The sequence below is a fragment of the Oncorhynchus masou genome, chromosome 13 (genome assembly GCF_036934945.1).
Source record: "Oncorhynchus masou masou isolate Uvic2021 chromosome 13, UVic_Omas_1.1, whole genome shotgun sequence".
NCBI lineage: Eukaryota > Metazoa > Chordata > Actinopteri > Salmoniformes > Salmonidae > Oncorhynchus > Oncorhynchus masou.
In genome coordinates, this window is record NC_088224.1 from 52,845,264 (window position 1) to 52,866,455 (window position 21,192).

A 21,192-nucleotide genomic window follows, 5' to 3' on the forward strand; every position below is an offset into this window, starting at 1 on the left:
GGATGGGCTAAATTGTAGAGGCTGGAATGGTATAGATGGAACGGAGTCAAACGTGGTTTCCACATGTTTGATCTGTTTGATACGGTTCCATTTATTCCATTCCAGCCCTTAAAATGAGCCCGTCCTAAAGTTCCTCCTACCACACTCCACCGGTGTGGCCCCATTCCTCACCTCTATCAGAAAATGTAACGTCACTGAAATGTCTTCAAAAAATGAACGACAATTTATGGCAGTAGATTGAAGGCTTACACTGCACTCTGGTGGTGAAAATATGCCACTGCAGAAACGCAGCGGAAATTACGTCAAGAACAGAGCTGTCTCCTGGATGCAGCTGTTCTTCTGTAAACATGGCGTCCGTAACAACAGGTGAGTGATATAAAAGGGCCCAGATAATGTAGAAGATCGCTTAAAAAGACTCCACAAATATTTAATTGTTGTCAATTATTCTTAGAACAGTGATGAAGGATATTTATTTTTCGGAATGTAGAGAAACTGGTGTCTGTGTCTAGCTAGCATAGTGTGTAGGTCTCAAGTGCCGACTAGAATGTAGTAGCTAACTAGATAACGTTAGCTATTCAAAATTGCTCGTGCATCATTCTTGTTTGTGGTTACATTTTTTTAAAATCACAAACAAAAGTGGGACTGATGAGTAGTTTATCATTGGCACCACCGAGTTGACTGATAGGTACGAAGTTGAAGTCAATCCTGCTAACATTTTCATTCACATGAACGTTAGCTACTGTTAAATTGGCTAGCTAGCAAGTCAACTAGTAGCTAGTCAACAACTGCACACGTAGCGTTCTAACATTAGCGTGATGGAGGGGAGGTAGATCACTAGTCTAACAACTAACGTTACCGAAAGGTCGCCTGGTTTCATCGTGAAATGAATCCTCGACAGAACGGTTGGTTAATTAGTTTAGTTAGCAAGTTATGTTATATGTTCGCGACGAGTAGCCCACACACTGCAACCAAGGCCCTTTAGCTCATGTTGGGACTGACTTTAGCTGCCTGTTATCGCCCTCTAGTTAGCTAACCAGAGACCACTCAGTTTAATAAAAAAACTGTTGTTTTGCCTGATACTGTACAATTAAGTCCTTTACACCTCACTGATCCGCTTTGACGGCAACATTATCGTTCTGGTGGAAACACTGGCAATATTAAATGTGTCTATGAACCCCAGTGGAATTTCGCTGTCACCACAAGGCGATCTATCATAGTTGTATAAATAACACCTAGCTGGCTGGTCGAGCATGTGCTGTCTGACTTCAGCATGCTGTCCTGTCACCAGGGTTTCTACTTGGCATGTTCCATTGGAGCTCACTACTATATGGATATAGCCTAATCAAATGGTTTTGAATTTTAACTTTGAAGGTCAGTAAGTTATGGCTTTTAGTATTGCCAGTGAGAAATAGGTTTGTCAAAATACGTTTTAAGATCATCACTTTTGTACAAGTATCTTTTAGGAGCTATATTAAAACACTAAAGCAAATCAAGGTGTTGTTTTTTTATTAGCTACTTGACCGGTTTTTAACGCTCCTCCCTCTTGTCTTTTCAGCCACCTCGGAGTGGATCCAGTTCTTCAAAGATGCTGGGATACCTGCTGGTCTGGCTGTCAACTATGCCTTGTCTTTTGTGGACAACAGGTAAATAAGGCTGTCTTCACTCCTTGGCCTGGAACAGTTCACCACAAAATGAAAGATGGTCAGACATTTGATTATTGTTCCCGTGTGGCTCATTTGGTAGAGCATGGGACTTGCAACGCCAGGGTTGTGGGTTTGATTCCCATGGGGGACCAGCACGAAGAAATATGAAAATCAGGGATGCAAAATGTGTCCTACATGAATCGTGTAGATCCGGTGGGGGGGGGGATCACTACTGGCTGTAAGCAAACGAGTGCTGTGCGTTTGGAGCAATACTGGCTGTATCCAAGGCTCAGCCAATCGTTCACATAACAGAATGCAGCACCCGACTGAAGAGAGAACCAATTTGCTAGTTACAGAATCAGCACGCGCTCTGGAAAGACAGCAGTAGGGTGCAAAGGCAGTTTGCCAGTTACAGCAGCGCGTCCATGAGCGATAACGAAGAGGTAGGTGAGAAGCCTGACCACGGAGACGGGGGTGATGAAGCGTACGTCATGAGCTGTAACCGAAAAACTACTGGTATTTGGAAAGTTTCAGGTGAGGGAGAAAGTGTGGTGGAACAAGTATTGTTGAAGTATCTTGCTATCGTAGATGGATCGAATGCTCCGTTATCTAGCCAGATAACTGTTTAGCAACAATAGCCAAGTTAGCTGATCAAATAATTGTGTTTACTTATTGAAAGTTAGCTGGTTAATATAGTCAGACAGCTAGCTAGCTAACGTTAGTACCCTAACCAATTCGCGATAGTATTAACTGGTATATGACTCCTTGCCGTTCCTCAAGTTATAACTCGTTAGTTGCTTAATGGACCCTGGCCATCTGTGAAATGTTAACGAGCTAAAGAACTATCTGAACTAATGTTTAACATATACAATATGTGGTTAATTTTCAGAATGAGAGAATTAGGTGAAAATGAGGCAATGATTTAAACAAGTAGATTCAGGGATCAAGTAGGTGGAGCTGGGCCTGGCTTATGCCAATAGCTGTGAAAAACACCACACTTTCCCTCTTTCAATACAGTGGATAAAAAGGGGTGTGCCAGGTGTACTCTGGCTGAAATTATGCCAACTCACCATGTCGCTGAATCAGTGGGAGCCCTGAGCTTGTTTCCCGGCAACAATACGGTCCCATCTAGGGGTGATGGGAGACAGTGACACCCTTGTTCCTTATGTCCAGTCTACTCCGTAATTAGTTTTTTGTTGCGGTCATTGCGGAAAACCCCGCTTCACATAGATAGGATGTTGGAAATGGAATCAACGTTTTCAATGCTTTTGTCGATGTCAGGATATTCAGCTTTGATTGTAATCCAGAAGGTCGGCAGAGATGAAGTTCTCTCAAACATACTTTTAAGGCCACCGTCATTTGCAACCTCAAGGAGTTGATCTTATTCCTGCACAGACATGGACGATTCACCCGGTACATTCACAAATGGGTCGCGGATCCATTTCTTCGCACTTCGTGGGTCTTTTGGTGGTTGGGAAGTAACGCTCGAACTCTATTGACAGCGAAGCTGGGGGATCGCGCACCAGCTGGGAGAAAGACGGCCCAGTCTGTCTCCCAAAAATCCCCGCTCATTTTTGGAACATGTCAAATATGCCCCTGTCCACTCGCCTTCCCCACAGTTCCAGTTTGGCTTTGAATGCAGCCACGTTATCTGCCAATTTAAAGACAGTTGTCATTCTCCCCCGGAAGTGACAGATTGATTTCGTTGAGCAGGTTAAATATGTCGCACGGGTAAGCGAGTTTTGCGGCCCATTCTTCGTCATTGAAATGTGCTGCCAGTGGTGACTTCTTTTTCTGAATGAAATCTCTGCAGTGGCTCTCGTAACTCAAACACTGGCAGGCGATCTCCACATACTACGCACAGGGGACATGTGAGTCACCTGTCGCAATAAAGCCATATTTTCTATTGAATGAGGCTTTTTTTTTTTTTTTTTGCTGGCTCGGGCTCTGCTGTCTCTGCTTTATCGACATCGTCGTTGGTCCTTTTATCTTCCTTAGCCCTTCCGAAGATCTCGACGTTTGCTTGTTTTTATTCACGTCAACTAACGTAGTTGGTGACCAACACAGCTCACGCAGACGGCGATGGGCGCTCGCGTTACTCAAGTTCAGAATCGGTAAACTGTTGTGGGCGTGACAGATATTAGAGTGGTGAGAAAATGACCAACAGACTGCGCCAAGTTCAATGTAATTACTGCACAAATAGCCTCTAATTGTATATAATTATTATTTTATTTTACAGATTAAAAAAAATATATATATACATTATAATGAATTATCCTTTCCGTGCGTGGGGCCGGTGGTTGGGAACCGCTTTGTTGTTTGCTTTTGTTAACCTGTATTTCCCCCCTAGGAGAGTTTTTTTTTTTTTTTTGCATGTTTCAGTGCAAAAAGAAAGTGTCACCTTTTTGGGCACTCACCAGTTTGCATCCCTGGAAAAAGTATGTACTGGATAAGAGCGTCTGCTAAATGACTAAAATGTCAATGTAAACAATTTGGTCGTGAATCATTTCCATTAATTTCGAATAAATTCTCGTCCATTCTTCTATTAGTAGGAATTAAATATCTATTTTCTCTCGCAATCCCACTTCCTTCTCTCTCACCCTTTCTGCAGGGTCCAGAAAAACATGCTGATGGACCTCAGTAAGGAGATCATGATGGACCTGGGCATCACTGTCATCGGTGACATTATTGCCATCCTCAAACACGCCAAACAGGTCTACCGACAGGTAAGGAGACGGCTTGTGTAGATCATGATCGACCAGTCTATCGTGATCGACAGGATGGTAGACCACCGGTCTAGAGAAATAATGGCCGGAAAGATACAATCACTGACCTGTTGCATCATTCATTTCACCCTCAAAACCAAATCTTCATTTGGCTGCCTCTCCTTCCAGTTCTCTACTGCCAATGACTGGAAGGAACTACAAAAATCTCTGAAACTGGAAACACTTATCTCCCTCACTAGCTTTAAGCACCAGCTGTCAGAGCAGCTCACAGATTACTGCACCTGTACATCTGCATCTGTAATTTAGCCCAAACAAATACCTCTTCCCCTACTCTTTATTTTTATATTTTGCTCCTTTGCACCCCATTATTTCTATTTCTACTTCGCACATTTTTCTCCTGCAAAAATACCATTCCAGTGTTTTACTTGCTATATTGTATTTACTTTGCCACCATGGCCTTTTTTTTGCCTTTACCTCCCTTATCTCACCTCATTTGCTCACATCATATATAGACTTATTTTTCTACTATTATTGACTGTATGTTTGTTTTACTCCATGTGTAATTCTGTTGCTGTATGTGTTGAACTGCTTTGCTTTATCTTGGCCAGGTTGCAATTGTAAATGAGAACTTGTTCTCAACTTGCCTACCTGGTGAAATAAATAAATAAAATTTAAAGAGCTTTTCGGGCTCGTGTTGGGAGCACTTCCTCCAATGCAGCACTACAAGTCATGCGATAGAGATATGGTACTTTGCCAGAAGACTTGCTGTTTTTAATGCTGTTCTGACAGCAGTTACTCCAATACTGCCCCTCTCCCACCTCCCCTTCCCGTCTCCAGGACATGTGCAAAATGGCCACACAGTCCATAACCTCAGGACAGTCCAGCGTTCAGACCGAACTCCGAAGAACTGCCAACACCCGTGAGTATTTTGGTTCAACACAATGAACCGTTATTAATTTCATACCAGTGATTTGCCTTTTATGTATCGCCTTTCTCAACGTGCTTAACAGTGTAGGACGATAAGTCGCCCCTTCCACCTCCAATGAGTAGCGTCACCCTCTTGGGTAATGCACGGGAGCCATTCTGTGCCAGAATCCTCACCATATGTTTCTAATCCTCCTGTTTCTCTACAGCCGCCACACGTATGATTGCCAACGCCTTGAGCCGCGACTCACCGCCAAACACACCAGCCCATCACCCTGACAACCGGGCAATCTCTGTGACAGTGTCCAACAAACAGGCCAAAGGTGGCAAAGCAGGTAGCTACCCCCCTTTTCCACCCTCTGTGTGGACTGGCCTTCTCACTCTATCTGCCGTAGCTGGAGGCAAAATCTCCCGAGCATAGATGTCACAGTTGACTCTCTCTGTCTCCATCCCACAATATCTCATTCTTTTTCTTCTCTACCTCTTTCCACCTCCTCTCTCTCGCCATCCCATCTCTCTTTTTCCCAGTGCTGAGCCGGCCTGCTGACGAGGGGAACGGTCTGCCGGTGAAGCGTCGGCGCGTGACTGCAGAGATGGAAGGCAAGTACATCATCAACATGCCCAAAGGCACCACGGCACGCACCGCCCGAATCCTGGCCCAGCAGGCCAAGAAAGGTAGGGCCTCACCTTCTGGCCACGGTGAACCAAGGATACTAATCATTCAATGCACTTTAATGCTCATCCCACTAACATTATGGTCTGACGCATCTAAAGGAAATGGGTCTTGAAATGTCTTTCTCTTACCATGATAAAGATGACTCCTATCCCTCACTAGAACCCCCCCCCCCCCCACACACACACACACACACCATCCCACTCTTTCAATTCCTGTGTTTGACAGTATATTTATCTATTTAACTCTGTTTCTCTTACCTATAAAAAGGGAGCAAGCGGATGTCTGTGTTTGAGCGACTGGGAGCCGAGTCCAAGGCAGATACCACCACAGGCAGCAGCAAGGTGAGCCCTCACTTTTGACACGTTACATGTGTGTCTGTGTGACTGACGTTGAGTGTTAGTCAGGGCATGGCCTCTCTGCTCTCATGGCCCGTCTCTCTCCAGGCCACGGGTGTGTTCAGTCGTCTGGGCCGAACAGACGGCGCGGAGGAGGAGCAGGGAACTGCAGGAAGGGTTGATGTAGACGGAGTGGAAGAGGAGGAGGAGGATGAGGATGATAGTGACGGAGAGGGTTCGGTCTTACAGTACGCTGGCGTCCTCAAGCGACTCCCACCCTCCCAGAAGAAAGAGCCTGTAGCCCCCAAGCTGGCCCCCACCACCCTCCGCCGCCTGGGAGGGAAATTCAAACTCCCCCCCACTGATTCTCCCTCCTCCTCGTCCTCTTCCTCCCCCGACGGCCTCCCCCCTGCCAAGCTCAGCGTGCTTCAGAGACTGGGCAAGCCCTCTGCCTCCCCACCGCCTGCCGACACCCAGGACAGCCGGGTGACCAGCACCAGAAATAAGGCCCGGCCAGGCCTGGCCCTGGCTAGCCCCAAGGTCAGCAGCAGCACCAGGGCTGGAGGGGAGAGAGTTTTGGGGCTCAGATGGACGTAGGGTCAGTCAATGTCTTTAAGAGACTAGGCAGCAGGAGGACCTAACACATATCAGGTCATGTCTAGACTTAAACCCTACTTTTTTATTATTTGGTATTATTCCCCTTACGTGTTGGAGTCATGAAAAGCATTTTGTTATTATATCCAACCTTAGAGGTTTGAGACGACCACTGCAATCGGCCTGGGTGAATGAACATTTTGGATGTTTCATCAGGTTTTGAAAGGTAAGTTTAGGTTCTATAGGCATAAATTTGACCCATCCGAGCTAACTACATTTTTAGGTCAAGACACATTTTCTCCATGCTGCTGTTCCTCTGCCAATCAAGGAGATTAAACCTTCTGCACCCATCTCCAGCGTTTAGTTGTATTGTTTTATGCTATTGTTATGGCATGGAACCAACACTGGCCTCTTGACCTCATATGCCTCCAGTTGGGGATGCCATCCACAGTACAAAACAGAGGTCTGTATTGTAGGCTTTTACAGAGAGCTGCTTCTAGTGAAGTTGGCCAAGTGACACAATGGATTGTTGGAATGCACAATGTAACGTTATTCCTCATATCACGTAAGCACTCACCTCACTTGGGCCGTGACGACCTGGTACAGGAGAAGTACAGTCCACTGCTAAGACTTTAATGCTGTAACTCTGGCCCTAGACTGGACAGCAGCAACTGGCAAACAAGTACATCAATGAACCTCTCAACCCACAAGCAAGAGAATCTCATCACCTCATTTTATATGAACTGTATCTGTAGAAATGTGTAAATGCATATTGCTTGATGATTTCTACCTTTTTTGAAGGCTCCACCGCCACATTGATCCTCTGGTTGTGTACAGCCATCTGCTTGAAAGCCAAGAGATTCCCCCCCCGGGGCTTATTCAGTACGTAGAAATGTAACGTATAGAGCTCACATGCTTCTCTTGTTAGTCAACTAAAGCATCATGTTAGTTCTGCACCATACCCTTTCTATCTAAATGTGTAATGTGCTTTCCTCTATAAGCCCCTGGTTTGTCATAATTCAGCATGGTATAGGAACTGATATGTAATGTCCCCTTGATATTGATGCAATACTTAGCAGGTGTTCACCCAACACAATGTCATTTTGAGACTGTCTTTTATTTATTTTTTATTAAACTTCACACCGGAACTTTGCTACACTGTATATATATATATTTTGAAAATCATGACAAAAAAAACATCCAAGGTTTTATTGTTTTTAAGATGTAATGGAACAAGGCACCCTGCCTTCAGAAAGTGATCTTGAAGATAAATAAGAAAATGGCGGAAAAAGTCTTGCCTGATTTTCCTTCCGTCTTTGAGCTAGCTACTCCAGCCGTCCCGCCCCCCCCAGGATTTCAGTCCTACAGGGTGCTCTTGAACTTTGGACCTTTCTCTTTTAATGAGATACCCTATCATTGAAATTGCAGGTGTGAGACCAGAGTCAATATTTGGCTTCTCGGTGGAATTGAGCTGATCATTTATCGAGGAGTTCAATAATATGTCTGGGAGTGGTGTGTGTTTGTCTGAAGGAGTGGTGTGTGTTAGGGGTTGAGTCAGGGAGCTCTCCATCTTGTCAGTGTTACCTCCCTGGAGATGGGTGTCTTAGCCTCCCCCTCACACACAAATGCGCTGCATCGACAAACACAGGCAGGAGCACAGCTGGTACCACTAACCAGGCTTTGACAGTGACAGACAGATGGGAGGGATGGTGCAATGTGACAGCCTGTCCAGTTTTCTCCCACTCACTGTTTCAGACAGACATAATACATGGAAGAGAGAGAACTCTCATCGACCTTCACTTCACTGCTTTCACCTCTGATTTGTAGTATCAGTGGTGGGAAAGGTACCTAGTTGTCATGCTTGAGTAAAATTCAAGATACCTTAGTAGAAAATGACTCAAGTAAAAGTGAGTAACCCAGTAAAATGGCACTTGAGTAAAAGTCTAAAAGTATTTGGTATGCGTGAATAGAACCATTTTCCTGTCCTGCTTAAGCATCCAAAATATAAGGAGTACTTTTGGGTGTCAGAGAAAATGTATGGAGTAAAAGGTACATTATTTTCTTTAGGAATATAGTGAAGTAAAGGTATTGAAACATATAAATAGTAAAGTAAATTACATATACCCCCCAAAAACTACTTTAAAGTATTTTTATTTAAGTACTTTACACCACTGTGTAGCACCCACCTAGACTGAAATCCAGAACCTGTTTAGCTAAATTTCCACTCCTTCAAATCCAATCACATCAAATTAAATGTTTAACATGCCCTGAATACAACAGGTGCTTACTTACAAGCCCTTAACTCTATTTCTTGAACTACATCGTTGGTTAAGAAAAGATTGACTAAATAAACTAAAGTTTAAAAAAAATCTAAAATGTGACACAAAATAAAAATAATGAGATTATATACAGGGGATACCAGTACTGAGTCAATGTGTGAGGTACAGGTTAGCTGAGGTCATTTGTACATGTAGGTAGGGGTAAAGTGACTATGCATAGATAATAAACAGCGAGTGGGGGGACAGAGAGAACAGTCTCACTATTTGTTCGGTCTCCTGAGGGGGAAAAGCCATTGTCGTCTTTGTGTGTTTGGACAATGATAGTTTGTTGGTGATGTGGACACCAAGGAACTTGAAACTCTCTGTACTCTGTCATGTGATCATGACAAGAAGTGGAATGATAACTCAAACCGACTGGTACCCAGGCTAGCACCCACCTAGATGATGCACAGAAACCATTTTTGCAACAGAGTCCTCATCAGATCTTACAGTGGAGAAGTGATTGGGTGTAATTACGTGTCCGTGATCTTTCAGGGCCAGAGCAGCTTTGTCAGATGGAAAGTCCTCTGGGTCACTGCTGCTTAGTAACCAGCACAGTCCCACAGCAGGTGATGCTGTTCATTAATGTGAACATTGGAACATGGGCACAGTACATTCATAATAGAGGAGTGTGGCTGAACAACAACAACCATGGATTCTATACCAGTGTAGGTTTGTGTCCTGTGGAATTAATGCAGACTAGGCTTTACAAAAGGGCACAACACTGGTATTTTTGTGGTTCCAATGGAATCTGGTCACAGATCATTAAAATGGACACCATTTGCCCCGAGAAAAACAAGTGCCACCGAATTAGCCGACGTATGTACACTACACAAACAAACGTATGTGGAGACGTGCACGTGCAAACATCTCATTACAAAATCATGGGCATTAATATGGAGTTGGTCCCACCTTTGCTGCTATAACAGCCTACACTCTTCAGGAAAGATTTATACTAGATGTTGGTACATTGCTGTGGGGACTTGCTTCCATTCAGCCACAAGAGCAATAGTGAGGTCAGGCACTGATGTTGGGTGATTTGGCCTGGCTCGCAGTCTGCGTTCCAATTCATCCCAAAGGTGTTCGATGAGGTTGAGGTCAGGGCTCTGTGCAGGCCAGTCAAGTTCTTCCACACCGAACCCAACAAACCGTTTCTTTATGGACCTCGCACTGGGGCATTGTCATGCTGAAATAGGAAAGGGCCTTCCCCAAACAGTTGTCACAAAATTGGAAGGACAGAATCCTCTAGAATGTATTTGTGTATTTGTACAGTGCCTCTGGAAATTATTCAGACCCCTTGACTTTTTCCACATTTTGTTACGTTACCGCCTTATTCTAAAATTGATTAAATTAACACGTTTCCTCAGCAATCTACACGCACTTCCCCATAATGACAAAGTGAAAACAGGTTTTTAGAAATGTATAAAAACATTTAAAAAACTGATACCTTATTTACATAAGTATTCAGACCCTTAGCTATGAGACATTAAATTGAGCTCAGGTGCATCCTGTTTCCATTGATCATCCTTGACATGATTCTACAACTTGATTGTAGTCCACCTGTGGTAAATTCAATTGATTGGACATGATTTGGAAAGAAACACACCTGTCTATAGAAGGTCACACAGTTGACAGTGCATGTCAGAGCAAAAACCAAGCCATGAGGTTGAAGGAATTGTCCGTGAGGGTGAGGGACATGGGCTACAAACAGCTTACTACACAACATACACTTAGTATTACTTTCTTGGCTACAGTATAAGTATCTCCCTAGCATATTACTTGATTTATGCAGCAGCATAGAATACATTTTTGGACTCACCTTGTGGTGCTGTGCTCACTTGAACAGGAAGGTGGCGCAGCGGTTCTTCTTGTATGCTCGAGAAAGAGGCAAGAGTTCTCGATTTGGAATTCCGAGTTGGATGACCATTCAAAATCATTTTCTGTATTTTCCTAGTCGTCTTGAACTCACTGAAGTCTGAGATTTCCCAGTTCCGAGTTTCCAGTTGTCTTGAATGTGGGCGAAGTCATGCTGGATTGACAGCATGGCCAATGTACTCAAACTTTACCAACTGGATATCACGAAATTGGGGAGAAAAAGGGGGTCATTTTTTAAACATTTTATTTCAAAGGATAAACATTCAAATGCAACGCCATGGACCAGAACTTATGATCTTGTCACATCGCTGCAACTTGTTTATGTCCAGTGGCCGATAAGCAATGATACGTTTTATTGATAATTTTTAATCAAATGACAAGGATTGAAAAGGATTTACCATTAGATTGTCAACTTGATTCATGATGATGACTGCTTGTCTAGCTTGCTAGCTAACATTTTGAAAGTATGATGTTGACATGTCCATTACAATCAAAGCTAAGGTAGATATAATGTGATTTGACGTTATTTTATCTGTGGCCAATTACCTTGAGTCTTCTTGGATGGGCACTTCTAATGTAATTCTATGGCAGCACCCAAGGGGCCTGAATGTCTAGCTCTACCTGTAGATTTTGCACTGACGTAGTGTACCATGAGTGACAGAACACTGAGCCAATCATGGCACAACAAGAGAACATCACCAACCCCTACGCTCTGTATTTTCCGCTAGCTGCCCCACCACCACTGAAAGCACTGAGCTAGGCTGAAACACCTGCATTTTGGAGCTGCCTTACTCAAGAAAGCAAAAAACGAAAAGGCAAAGGAGATGCCTAGTCAGTTGAACAACTGAATTATTTCAACTGAAATGTGTCTTCCACAGGCTACCTGTCGAGACCATGTTTGTATGCGGCTTTATTAACTTTTTTAAAATACATTGTTTACAAATGATATGTGATATGTATTAATGCCAAAAAAAACTCTGCTGCACCTGCCCTGAATGATGAGTCGCCACTGGATGGCTGTGTGGCTGAAATAGCCGAATCCACTAATTTGAAGGGGTGTCCACATACTTTTGTATGTATAGTGTATATGGAATAGTCTTGAGTTCATTGATTTCATTTGTGCAATTGACAAGTCTTGCCATTTGGATCAGAGCTAGAGCACATAGGCTTACTACAATCATGTAGAATATTTGTAGAATAGATTGTCTCTACCCCCGGCATATTCATACAGTAATTTCAACTCCTGGTAATAAATGTTGGTGTTGTTTTTTTTAGTTTTATTTCCCGTTTCTTTACATACATCCATCATGACTCTTGATTGGTCATATGAATCAAAGTGAAGATTGCTTACAACTTTAAGGTGAAAGATCCGATTGAACTCCGCACGACTCCTCGATTTCCCCACAATGCATCACGCGCGAGCCTGAGTCCGCTGGCTGTGGTGCTGAAGCGGCGCATGCCGGGGGCTCGAGCGCAGACACACAATCGAAGGCATCCTCTCGCGCGATGGTCAAAAATAGATAGAAGAGGGCTTGTAATTCAGGAATCAGTTCATTTCAGCATTGTCATGTCTGGCCAATTATTTGTGATTTTTATATAAAATACAATTTACGGTAGTCTGAATTTGTGTAAGCTGTTTTGATAGTTTATTGCCTATTTGCGCGGTGCGTGCTAGGTTTTTATTCTCTCGCTCTCATCTGTATTGTTGTTGCCTGCCTGTCTCGCGCGTTCTTTATGCACAGCACGCCGCTCTAGTCCTCTCGGAGTAAAGAGACCTTCGTCGGAACAGCATGGCCCGGTCCAGTCGCGCCCACTGAGAGAGATGGAAGCAAAACAGCACTCCATAAAGAGCTACCCAGAGGCGGGGGGCCGGAGCCTGGCGGCGGCCGCGGGGGACGTCGGCGTTGGAGGAGGGTGTCTTGCCGGCTCGGCACAGATGGAGATGGAGTCAAACATACAGAAAGCCATTGACTTCAAGGTGGAGGGCCACCGCTGCTACAAGGAGAAGAAATTCCGGGAAGCGATAGGGAAGTACCACCGGGCTCTGCTGCAGCTGAAAGGGGTGCATTTAGTGGATGAAAGCACGGACTCCGAGGTCAACCTCCTGAGCCAAGCCGCGGTCAAGCTGACGGAAGAGCAGCGGAGAACGGTGGAGATCACGGAGATCGAGTGCTACGACAGCTTGACAGGTGAGGAGTAGCTAGCCTAGTCAGTGTTGTTGCTCAGCGTCGCGGGTCTTGAGCATGGACAGCTCGTATACTGAGATTCTGCCATTGTTCGTTCCGGTTCACGGGGTTAGGAAGGAACTCGTTTAGACAATTAGCAAGTGTCAAGCAGAATTTCCGCTGCTGTGAGGCCTGTATGAGGTTGGGTAATAAGAATAGGCTTAATAATACATTAATAGCTGGCGCTTTGCACGGTGGACAGCGCAATGGAGCTGAATATAGACGGGTAGATGGCTGGCGAATGTGTCCATATTTTTCATTGTGATATTCCTGTCCGTTCAACGTGAAATGTATTGCCATTCTCGATTAATGCAGCCATTTTCATCTCAATATAAAATAATTTCCTTACTGTGATTTTTTTCAATAAAAAAATGGTCAAAAATAAACTAAAATAGCTTCTTAGCATAGAGGAATCCCTCAAACAAGAATTTTGCTAGGACTGTCTGGTAGTGGTTTGAGTGGAGTGGAAAAAAACTAAAACTAGCTGTTATTGACAGAGAGGTTTGGAACTCTGTTTCTTATTGTTCTATTAACTAATTTACCGTCTGACGATGTCACCAAGGCAGGCCAAAACTCCATCCCACCAAAACAGGCTGTCATTTCAGGCAGTCTTTTCGAACAGCTCTTCCACTATAAGGGCTTTATCATTTTCAAAATGTGACAGTATTATTCCAACCTCATAGTGTGGAAATGTATTCTAAAACACAGGAAAATGACATCTTTGACTGCACTGGGCCCTAATCATTATTTTATTAGTAACCAGCACAAGGGTTAATTATAATACATTATAGAGTTGTTTTTGCCTCAAGCCATGTCTTCTTCTTGTGATTCTTATCAAGGTTTTTTTTCCACTGTCTATCATCTCTCTTTGTTGTGCTCCATACAAGTACATTTTTTGCTTCTCTTGATTCCAAACCTTTTCCCCCCAAGTGAATTCCTTTGATAGCCACGGGGGAAACTAGTGATTTGATGGTAATCAGCTGTAGTCAGTGGAAAGGCTATATTACCAGGAGTGGAGAGGTGTACATCCTGTGGAAAAGGGACACAAATACACAGTGGGAGCCTGGGGGTTATATGCTGCCATATCATCCAACACATGATTCCTCCCACAGTGCAGCTGTGTTGTTGCAAAAACAGTTCACATGCTCTGAGGTGGAAAAACATGGCGTGGACCACCCCAGTTTACAGGTGAAATCTGTCTAAATGGATCCTAAAATGACCTCACAAATACAAGTCATATGCCACTATGGCTGCATTTCCACAGGCAGCCCAATTCTGATATTACACTCAATTATTGACTAAAGAGCTGATCTGATTGGTCAAAAGACCAATTAGTGAAAAAAATATCAGAATTGAGCTGCCTGTGTAAACACAGCTAGTGAATTGAAACTCACAACACTTTTTATGGTTAGAATAATTGACAATATTAGTATTTTCATGTCAGCATTGTCATGTCTGGTCATCAAGGTTAATCCCTCTATCAAACCAACCACAAGTGTCAGTTAAATAGGCTATGTATGTGTAATGTAATTTGAAAAGATAAACTGATTTTATACTCAGAATCTTAATCTCCAACAATGAGATTTGAGTAAAGCTGAGCTTACAGATATTTGTTATTGGTAGTGCTTTGAGTAAGAATCAGGATCATCTATTCAATAGATGTGAGATTAAGAGATTGCCTACTGCCAGATAATCTATGAAACAGATGTATGAGATTTGATTTTTAACAGATACAGTAGTCTGTCTGGCACATGTGAGTTGGCCTATAGGAGATTAGATGTGTCTGTGGGTCTAATGATGACAGTATAAATATTGTTTACCACGGTGACAGTAGTCTGTCTACATGAGAGTATGGATAAAATGTTACGTAATGCATTGTGAAATCTATTTATTTATTTAAATTTAAAAAACTATATATAGATATTTTAGGGGTGGATCAGCTTAATATTGTGGAAAGATTGTTGCTTCCATCAATGTAATTGTCTGCAACATTTCCAATCCCCCATATCTTTTTTTGGTAAATATATATATCCATATACATACACGTATGCATACATATACAGTTGGAAGTTTACATACACCTTAGCCAAATACATTTAAACTCAGTTTTTCACAATTCCTGACATTTAATCCCTGTAAAAGATTCCCTGTTTTAGGTCAGTTAGGATCACCACTTTATTTTTAGAATGTGAAATGTCAGAATAATAGTAGAGAGAATGATTTATTTCATATTTGATTTCTTTCATCACATTACCAGTGGGTCAGATGTTTACATGTACTCAATTAGTATTTGGTAGCATTGCCTTTAAATTGTTTAACTTGGGTCAAACGTTGGGTGAATTTTGGCCCATTCCTCCTGACAGAGCTGGTGTAACTGAGTCAGGTTTGTAGGCCTCCTTGCTCGCACATGCTTTTTCAGTTCTGCCCATACATTTTCTATATGATTTAGGTCAGGGCTTTGTGATGGCCTCTCCAATACCTTGACTTTGTTGTCCTTAGGCCTTTTTGCCACAACTTTGGAAGTATGCTTGGAGTCATTGTCCATTTGGAAGACCCATTTGTGACCAAGCTGTAACTTCCTGACTGATGTCTTGAGATGTTGCTTCAATATATCCATATAAAGTGCACCAGTCCCTCCTGCAGCAAAGCACCCCCACAACATGATGCTGCCACCCCCGTGCTTCACGGTTGGGATGGTGTTCTTCGGCTTGCAAGCCTCCCCCTTTTTCCTCCAAACAAAACAATGGTCATTATGGTCAAACAGACTATTTTTGTTTCATCAGACCAGATTCTCCAAAAAGTACAATCTTTGTCCCCATGTGCAATTCAAACTGTAGTCTGGCTTTTTTATGGCAGTTTTGAAGCAGTGGCTTCTTCCTTGCTGAGTGGCCTTTCAGCTTATGTCGATATAGGATTCGTTTTACTGTGGATATAGATCATTTTGTACCTCTTTCCTCCAGCATCTTCACAAGATCCTTTGCTGTTGTTCTGGGATTGATTTGCACATTTCGCACCAAAGTAAGTTAATCTCTAGGAGACAGAATGCGTCTCCTTTCTGAGCGTTATGATGGCTGCGTGGTCCCATGGTGTTTATACTTGCGCACTATTGTTTGTACAGATAAACGTGGTACCTTCAGGCGTTTGGAAATTGCTCCAAGGGATGAACCAGACTTGAGGAGGTCTACAATTCTTTTTCCGAGGTCTTGGCTGATTTCTTTTGATTTTCCCATGATGTCAAGTGAAGAGGCACTGAGTTTGAAGGTAGGCCTTGAAATACATCCACAGGTAGACCTCCAATTGACTCACATGATGTCAATTAGCTTATCAGAAGCTTCTAAAACCATGACATAATTTTCTGGAATTTTCCAAGCTGTTTAAAGGTACAGTGAACTTAGTGTATGTTCTGACCCACTGGAATTGTGATACAGTGAATTTTAAGTGAAATAATCTGTCTGTAAATAATTTGGCTAAGGTGTATATGAACTTCCGACTTCAAATGTATATACATGCACATACCTATATACAGTGGGGCAAAAAAGTATTTAGTCAGCCACCAATTGTGCAAGTTCTCCCACTTAAAAAGATGAGAGAGGCCTGTAATTTTCATCATAGGTACACTTCAACTATGACAGACAAAATGAGGGAAAAAAATCCAGAAAATCACATTGTAGGATTTTTTAATGAATTTATTTGCAAATTATGGTGGAAAATAAGTATTTGGTCAATAACAAAAGTTTATCTCAATACTTTGTTATATACCCTTTGTTGGCAATGACAGAGGTCAAATGTTTTCTGTAAGTCTTCACAAGGTTCAGTGGGTGATGAGGGGCATATTTACCATGGCAACTATCACTGGGCCTTTTCCTGTTGTTATTCTCGTGTCCATCACCGCATTCTGCTCTCACCTCTCACAATAACAAAGATTGTTTGTTTTATTTTGTGACCTCTCCCTCAATCTGTGTTTTATTTTAGATTGGGAAAAAAATACAATATGCGTACACATTTCATAAGACTGGAGACCTCTCCACCCTACCAACGGTCTGGCTACCCAGAGTCCTGCTGGTCAGAAGGTGGCCCGTGTCGTGTTGAGTTAGGCAGCATTTTGATTGGCCAGCTGTCTTACTTTCAGACGCATGATACAGGGGCAACAGAGTGGGCAGCCTCACCTCCAGCGTGTGTGTGTGTGTGTGTGTGTGTGTGTGTGTGTGTGTGTGTGTGCGTGCGTGCGTGCGTGCGTGCGTGCGTGCGTGTGTGTGTGCTTGTGGGTGATTCTGTTTGTCCCAGCGATCGTTCCTCTGAAGAACAGCAGCTCTAACCAAGGGGCTGTCTGATATGGAGAAGGGTGGGGGTACACAGATTGCTTCTCGCCCTGCCATTATCACAGTGCCAATGCTGACATTGCTGTGTGTGTGTTGTCTGTTTTATGTACAGGGATGTGCAAGCTCATTTTGTGTGTGTGTGTGTGTGCGTGCTAGACTTTTGTTATGACAAGGACAGGACTATTGCCTGTCTTGTGCCAGCCACAGCACCTTTTTAAATGACTTGGCTACCCGGACAAAGGCGGCCCAGAAATATTCACTAAATGCAGCGATTGTGTTTGAGACAGAGATCCAAGACAGGTGATGGGAGAGAAGCCGACATCAAAGGAGACAAGTAATGATAGAAAGAGACAAGAGGAGGAAACTGTGTGCGAACGACAAAAACAATAAAGAACTGCATACGGCTGTGATGTCGGTTTGGGAGAAAGAATATATATACTGAAAAAAGAGAGGGAGAGAGAGTAACAGAAAAATGGAGGTGTTGTTACCTGATTCTTGTATGAGAGAGAGCTATTGAGATGAATGGCCTATTTGCCGTTGCCCTTGTTAAAAGAGCCAACATGCTGTTTCCCCATGGGGCTGTGGTACTGTTTCTAAGTGGGTTACACCAGGCTGGAAATGGTGCTGCAACACGTTGTCCAGAGGGAGACCGTCAGCAGGTTGACAGTTTTTGGGATGAATCATGTTCCGCAGGCAGCACATCCTCCCACCCAAACCACATGCTGTGCTCACAGATACATATGATAACAGCCAATATACTAACAGTTTTCCCACTGTTCTTTTCGTACATGGCACTCAAAGCACTTCCCTAGAATGAGACCCTATGAGCGAAAGACGTTGAAAATAAAAAAATAAAAAATAAATTTAAATTAAATAAGTATTTTCAACGTCTTCTGCTGACTGGGGAGGAAGACTATGAAAACAGCAGGAAGCAGTTGCTGGATTATTAGATCATTTTAAACAATACAGATTGCTTATTCAGATAAAGAGAGATCTGCTGTAGAGAACAGACGTTAGTGTAAAAAAAAAGAAAGAGTCCAGCACTAACTCCTTTTGTTGGGGAGATTGAACCGTCTTTTTTCCCCTGGCCCATTTCCTCTGATCTCTGACTCAATTATTCCTTTGTTCCGCGTGATTGGCTGCGATCGGTGCGTGAGTCAAGAGTCACAGCCTCGGGTTGCAGCAGCAGAGGCACGACGTTATGAGCGGAACCTCTTGTTTCCTAACACCCAGCACCTTTTATTCACCCATCAGGATGTTTCCTAACACCCAGCACCTTTTATTCACCCATCAGGATGTTTCCTAACACCCAGCACCTTTTATTCACCCATCAGGATGTTTCCTAACACCCAGCACCTTTTATTCACCCATCAGGATGTTTCCTAACACCCAGCACCTTTTATTCACCCATCAGGATGTTTCCTAATACCCAGCACCTTTTATTCACCCATCAGGATGTTTCCTAACACCCAGCACCTTTTATTCACCCATCAGGATGTTTCCTAACACCCAGCACCTTTTATTCACCCATCAGGATGTTTCCTAATACCCAGCACCTTTTATTCACCCATCAGGATGTTTCCTAACACCCAGCACCTTTTATTCACCCATCGGGATGTTTCCTAATACCCAGCACCTTTTATTCACCCATCAGGATGTTTCCTAACACCCAGCACCTTTTATTCACCCATCAGGTTGTTTCCTAACACCCAGCACCTTTTATTCACCCATCAGGATGTTTCCTAATACCCAGCACCTTTTATTCACCCATCGGGATGTTTCGTAACACCCAGCACCTTTTACTCACCCATCGGGATGTTTCGTAACACCCGGCACCTTTTACTCACCCATCGGGATGTTTCGTAACACCCAGCACCTTTTACTCACCCATCGGGATGTTTCGTAACACCCAGCACCTTTTACTCACCCATCGGGATGTTTCGTAACACCCAGCACCTTTTACTCACCCATCGGGATGTTTCGTAACACCCAGCACCTTTTACTCACCCATCGGGATGTTTCGTAACACCCAGCACCTTTTACTCACCCATCGGGATGTTTCGTAACACCCAGCACCTTTTATACACTGTTCTCGAATGCTCTTCTTATTGCCATGATGATCCAACTTGTGTGCGTGTGTGTGTGAGCTCTACCACTCAGCAGCAGATCCACCCATAGTCCTTTCAGGAGATTTGCTTTCTTTTAGAGACAATGCATTAAGCCAAAGAGCTGCGACGAGGGCATGATGGACACTTTAGAAGGTTTAGGCTGTGTGTTATTTCATCGATGTCCATTAACATTTTGCCGCGGTATGTTTACACTAATCCATCAGGCTCCAAGAATGCTCATGGGGTTCATTTACAACTAACTGAAGGTAGTGGGTGTACCAGCACCACCTCCCTTAGCTCCAACACTGGCCAGTGTGTGTGCATTTGTTTGTGTGTGTGTACGCCTGCATGTGTGTATCCGCATCTGATGCAAAGGGTCAATATTTCTCACCACATCCATTTCCACTCAGGGCTATTACATCGAGACCGTCGGTGAACTCGTGACCCTTGACTTGCAATCACAGGCCCCCGTAGCAACGAAACGTCAATGAGTGTGTAGATACAGTATCATCAGCATCCGTTTCTCCCCAGAAAAGTAATAGACAGCCAAGAGTCTTAGAAGAAGACTCACAGTACCGCTACACTTCCCCAACCATCTTGAGATGCATGACATCACCCTCTAATTTTAATCTCATTCCAGAAGGGAACGGGGATGTAATACTGTCAGAGCCTGTGCCCAATTGTCACCCTATTCCCTATACAACGCACTACTTTTGATCCGCCCTGGTCAAAAGTAGGGCACTATATAGGGAATAGGGCGCCATCTAGGACACAGACTTAGTCCTCAGCGCTATATAATACTGCAGAGGGGGTGCTACCTGTCACGAGGCCCAGCCTACGATACAGTCCAGTCAGCCCCCTCTTATAAAACCAGAGTGGAGCAGCAAAACGCCTTCCTTTCACCCACTGCCAATAACGTCACTAGAGGAGGAGATGGAGAGGAGGATGTGTATGGGGGAGGAAGAGGAGGTGATGGAGGGGTAAGAGGAAGAGCGAGGGAGAGACAGTTGGTATGAGGTGTATGGAAGAAGAGGAGGGTGGAGGAGAGAGGAAGATGAGGGTGAAAAGGAGGAATGGGGGATTGTGTTTTTTCTTGGTTCGTATGTTGGCAGTTCAGGGGTTGTGTGGTTGTATGAGAGCCATGGGCGCATTATGCCAGGTCTGCAGATGGCATAGCTTCACTGTGGGGGCTCGACTGGGCATTCTGTACTCTGCTCTTTACCATTTCCGTTGCTGCCAAGAGAGAGGGAACAAGAGCGAGGGAGAGAGAGAGAGAGAGGAGGAGGGTCAAGGAGCCAAGAGAAGGGGCGCTGAGCGTGAAGAGGGGGAGGGTGGGGAAAGAGAGCGAGAGAAACTGGACAGGATGTTAAGGGCACTGTTAAATATGAAGAGATTCGAAGAGGAATAGAGATGAAGAGGGGGGTGACTTTGGTGGACCTTTTTGACCTC

The 21,192-nt window shown here is 43.8% G+C and overlaps 2 protein-coding genes across 2 annotated transcripts in view; both read left to right on the forward strand.

Annotated features, from left to right (window-relative positions):
• The first annotated feature begins 327 nt into the window (after positions 1-327).
• On the forward strand, positions 328-8,051 carry LOC135552558 (uncharacterized protein C19orf47 homolog). Its single transcript, XM_064984257.1, is given in 9 exon segments — positions 328-366; positions 1,556-1,643; positions 4,255-4,369; positions 5,207-5,288; positions 5,503-5,628; positions 5,822-5,968; positions 6,237-6,310; positions 6,413-6,866; positions 6,869-8,051. Coding segments are annotated over 9 exon segments (1,182 nt in total). The 5' UTR covers positions 328-347; the 3' UTR covers positions 6,946-8,051.
• A 4,489-nt stretch (positions 8,052-12,540) lies between these two features.
• Positions 12,541-21,192, forward strand: part of LOC135552559 (tetratricopeptide repeat protein 9B-like) — a 29,016-nt gene continuing 20,364 nt past the window's right edge. Inside the window, exon 1 of the mRNA XM_064984258.1 lies at positions 12,541-13,280. Within this exon, the coding sequence (XP_064840330.1) occupies positions 12,914-13,280 (367 nt within the window). The 5' untranslated portion in view covers positions 12,541-12,913. The remainder of the gene's footprint in view (positions 13,281-21,192) is intronic.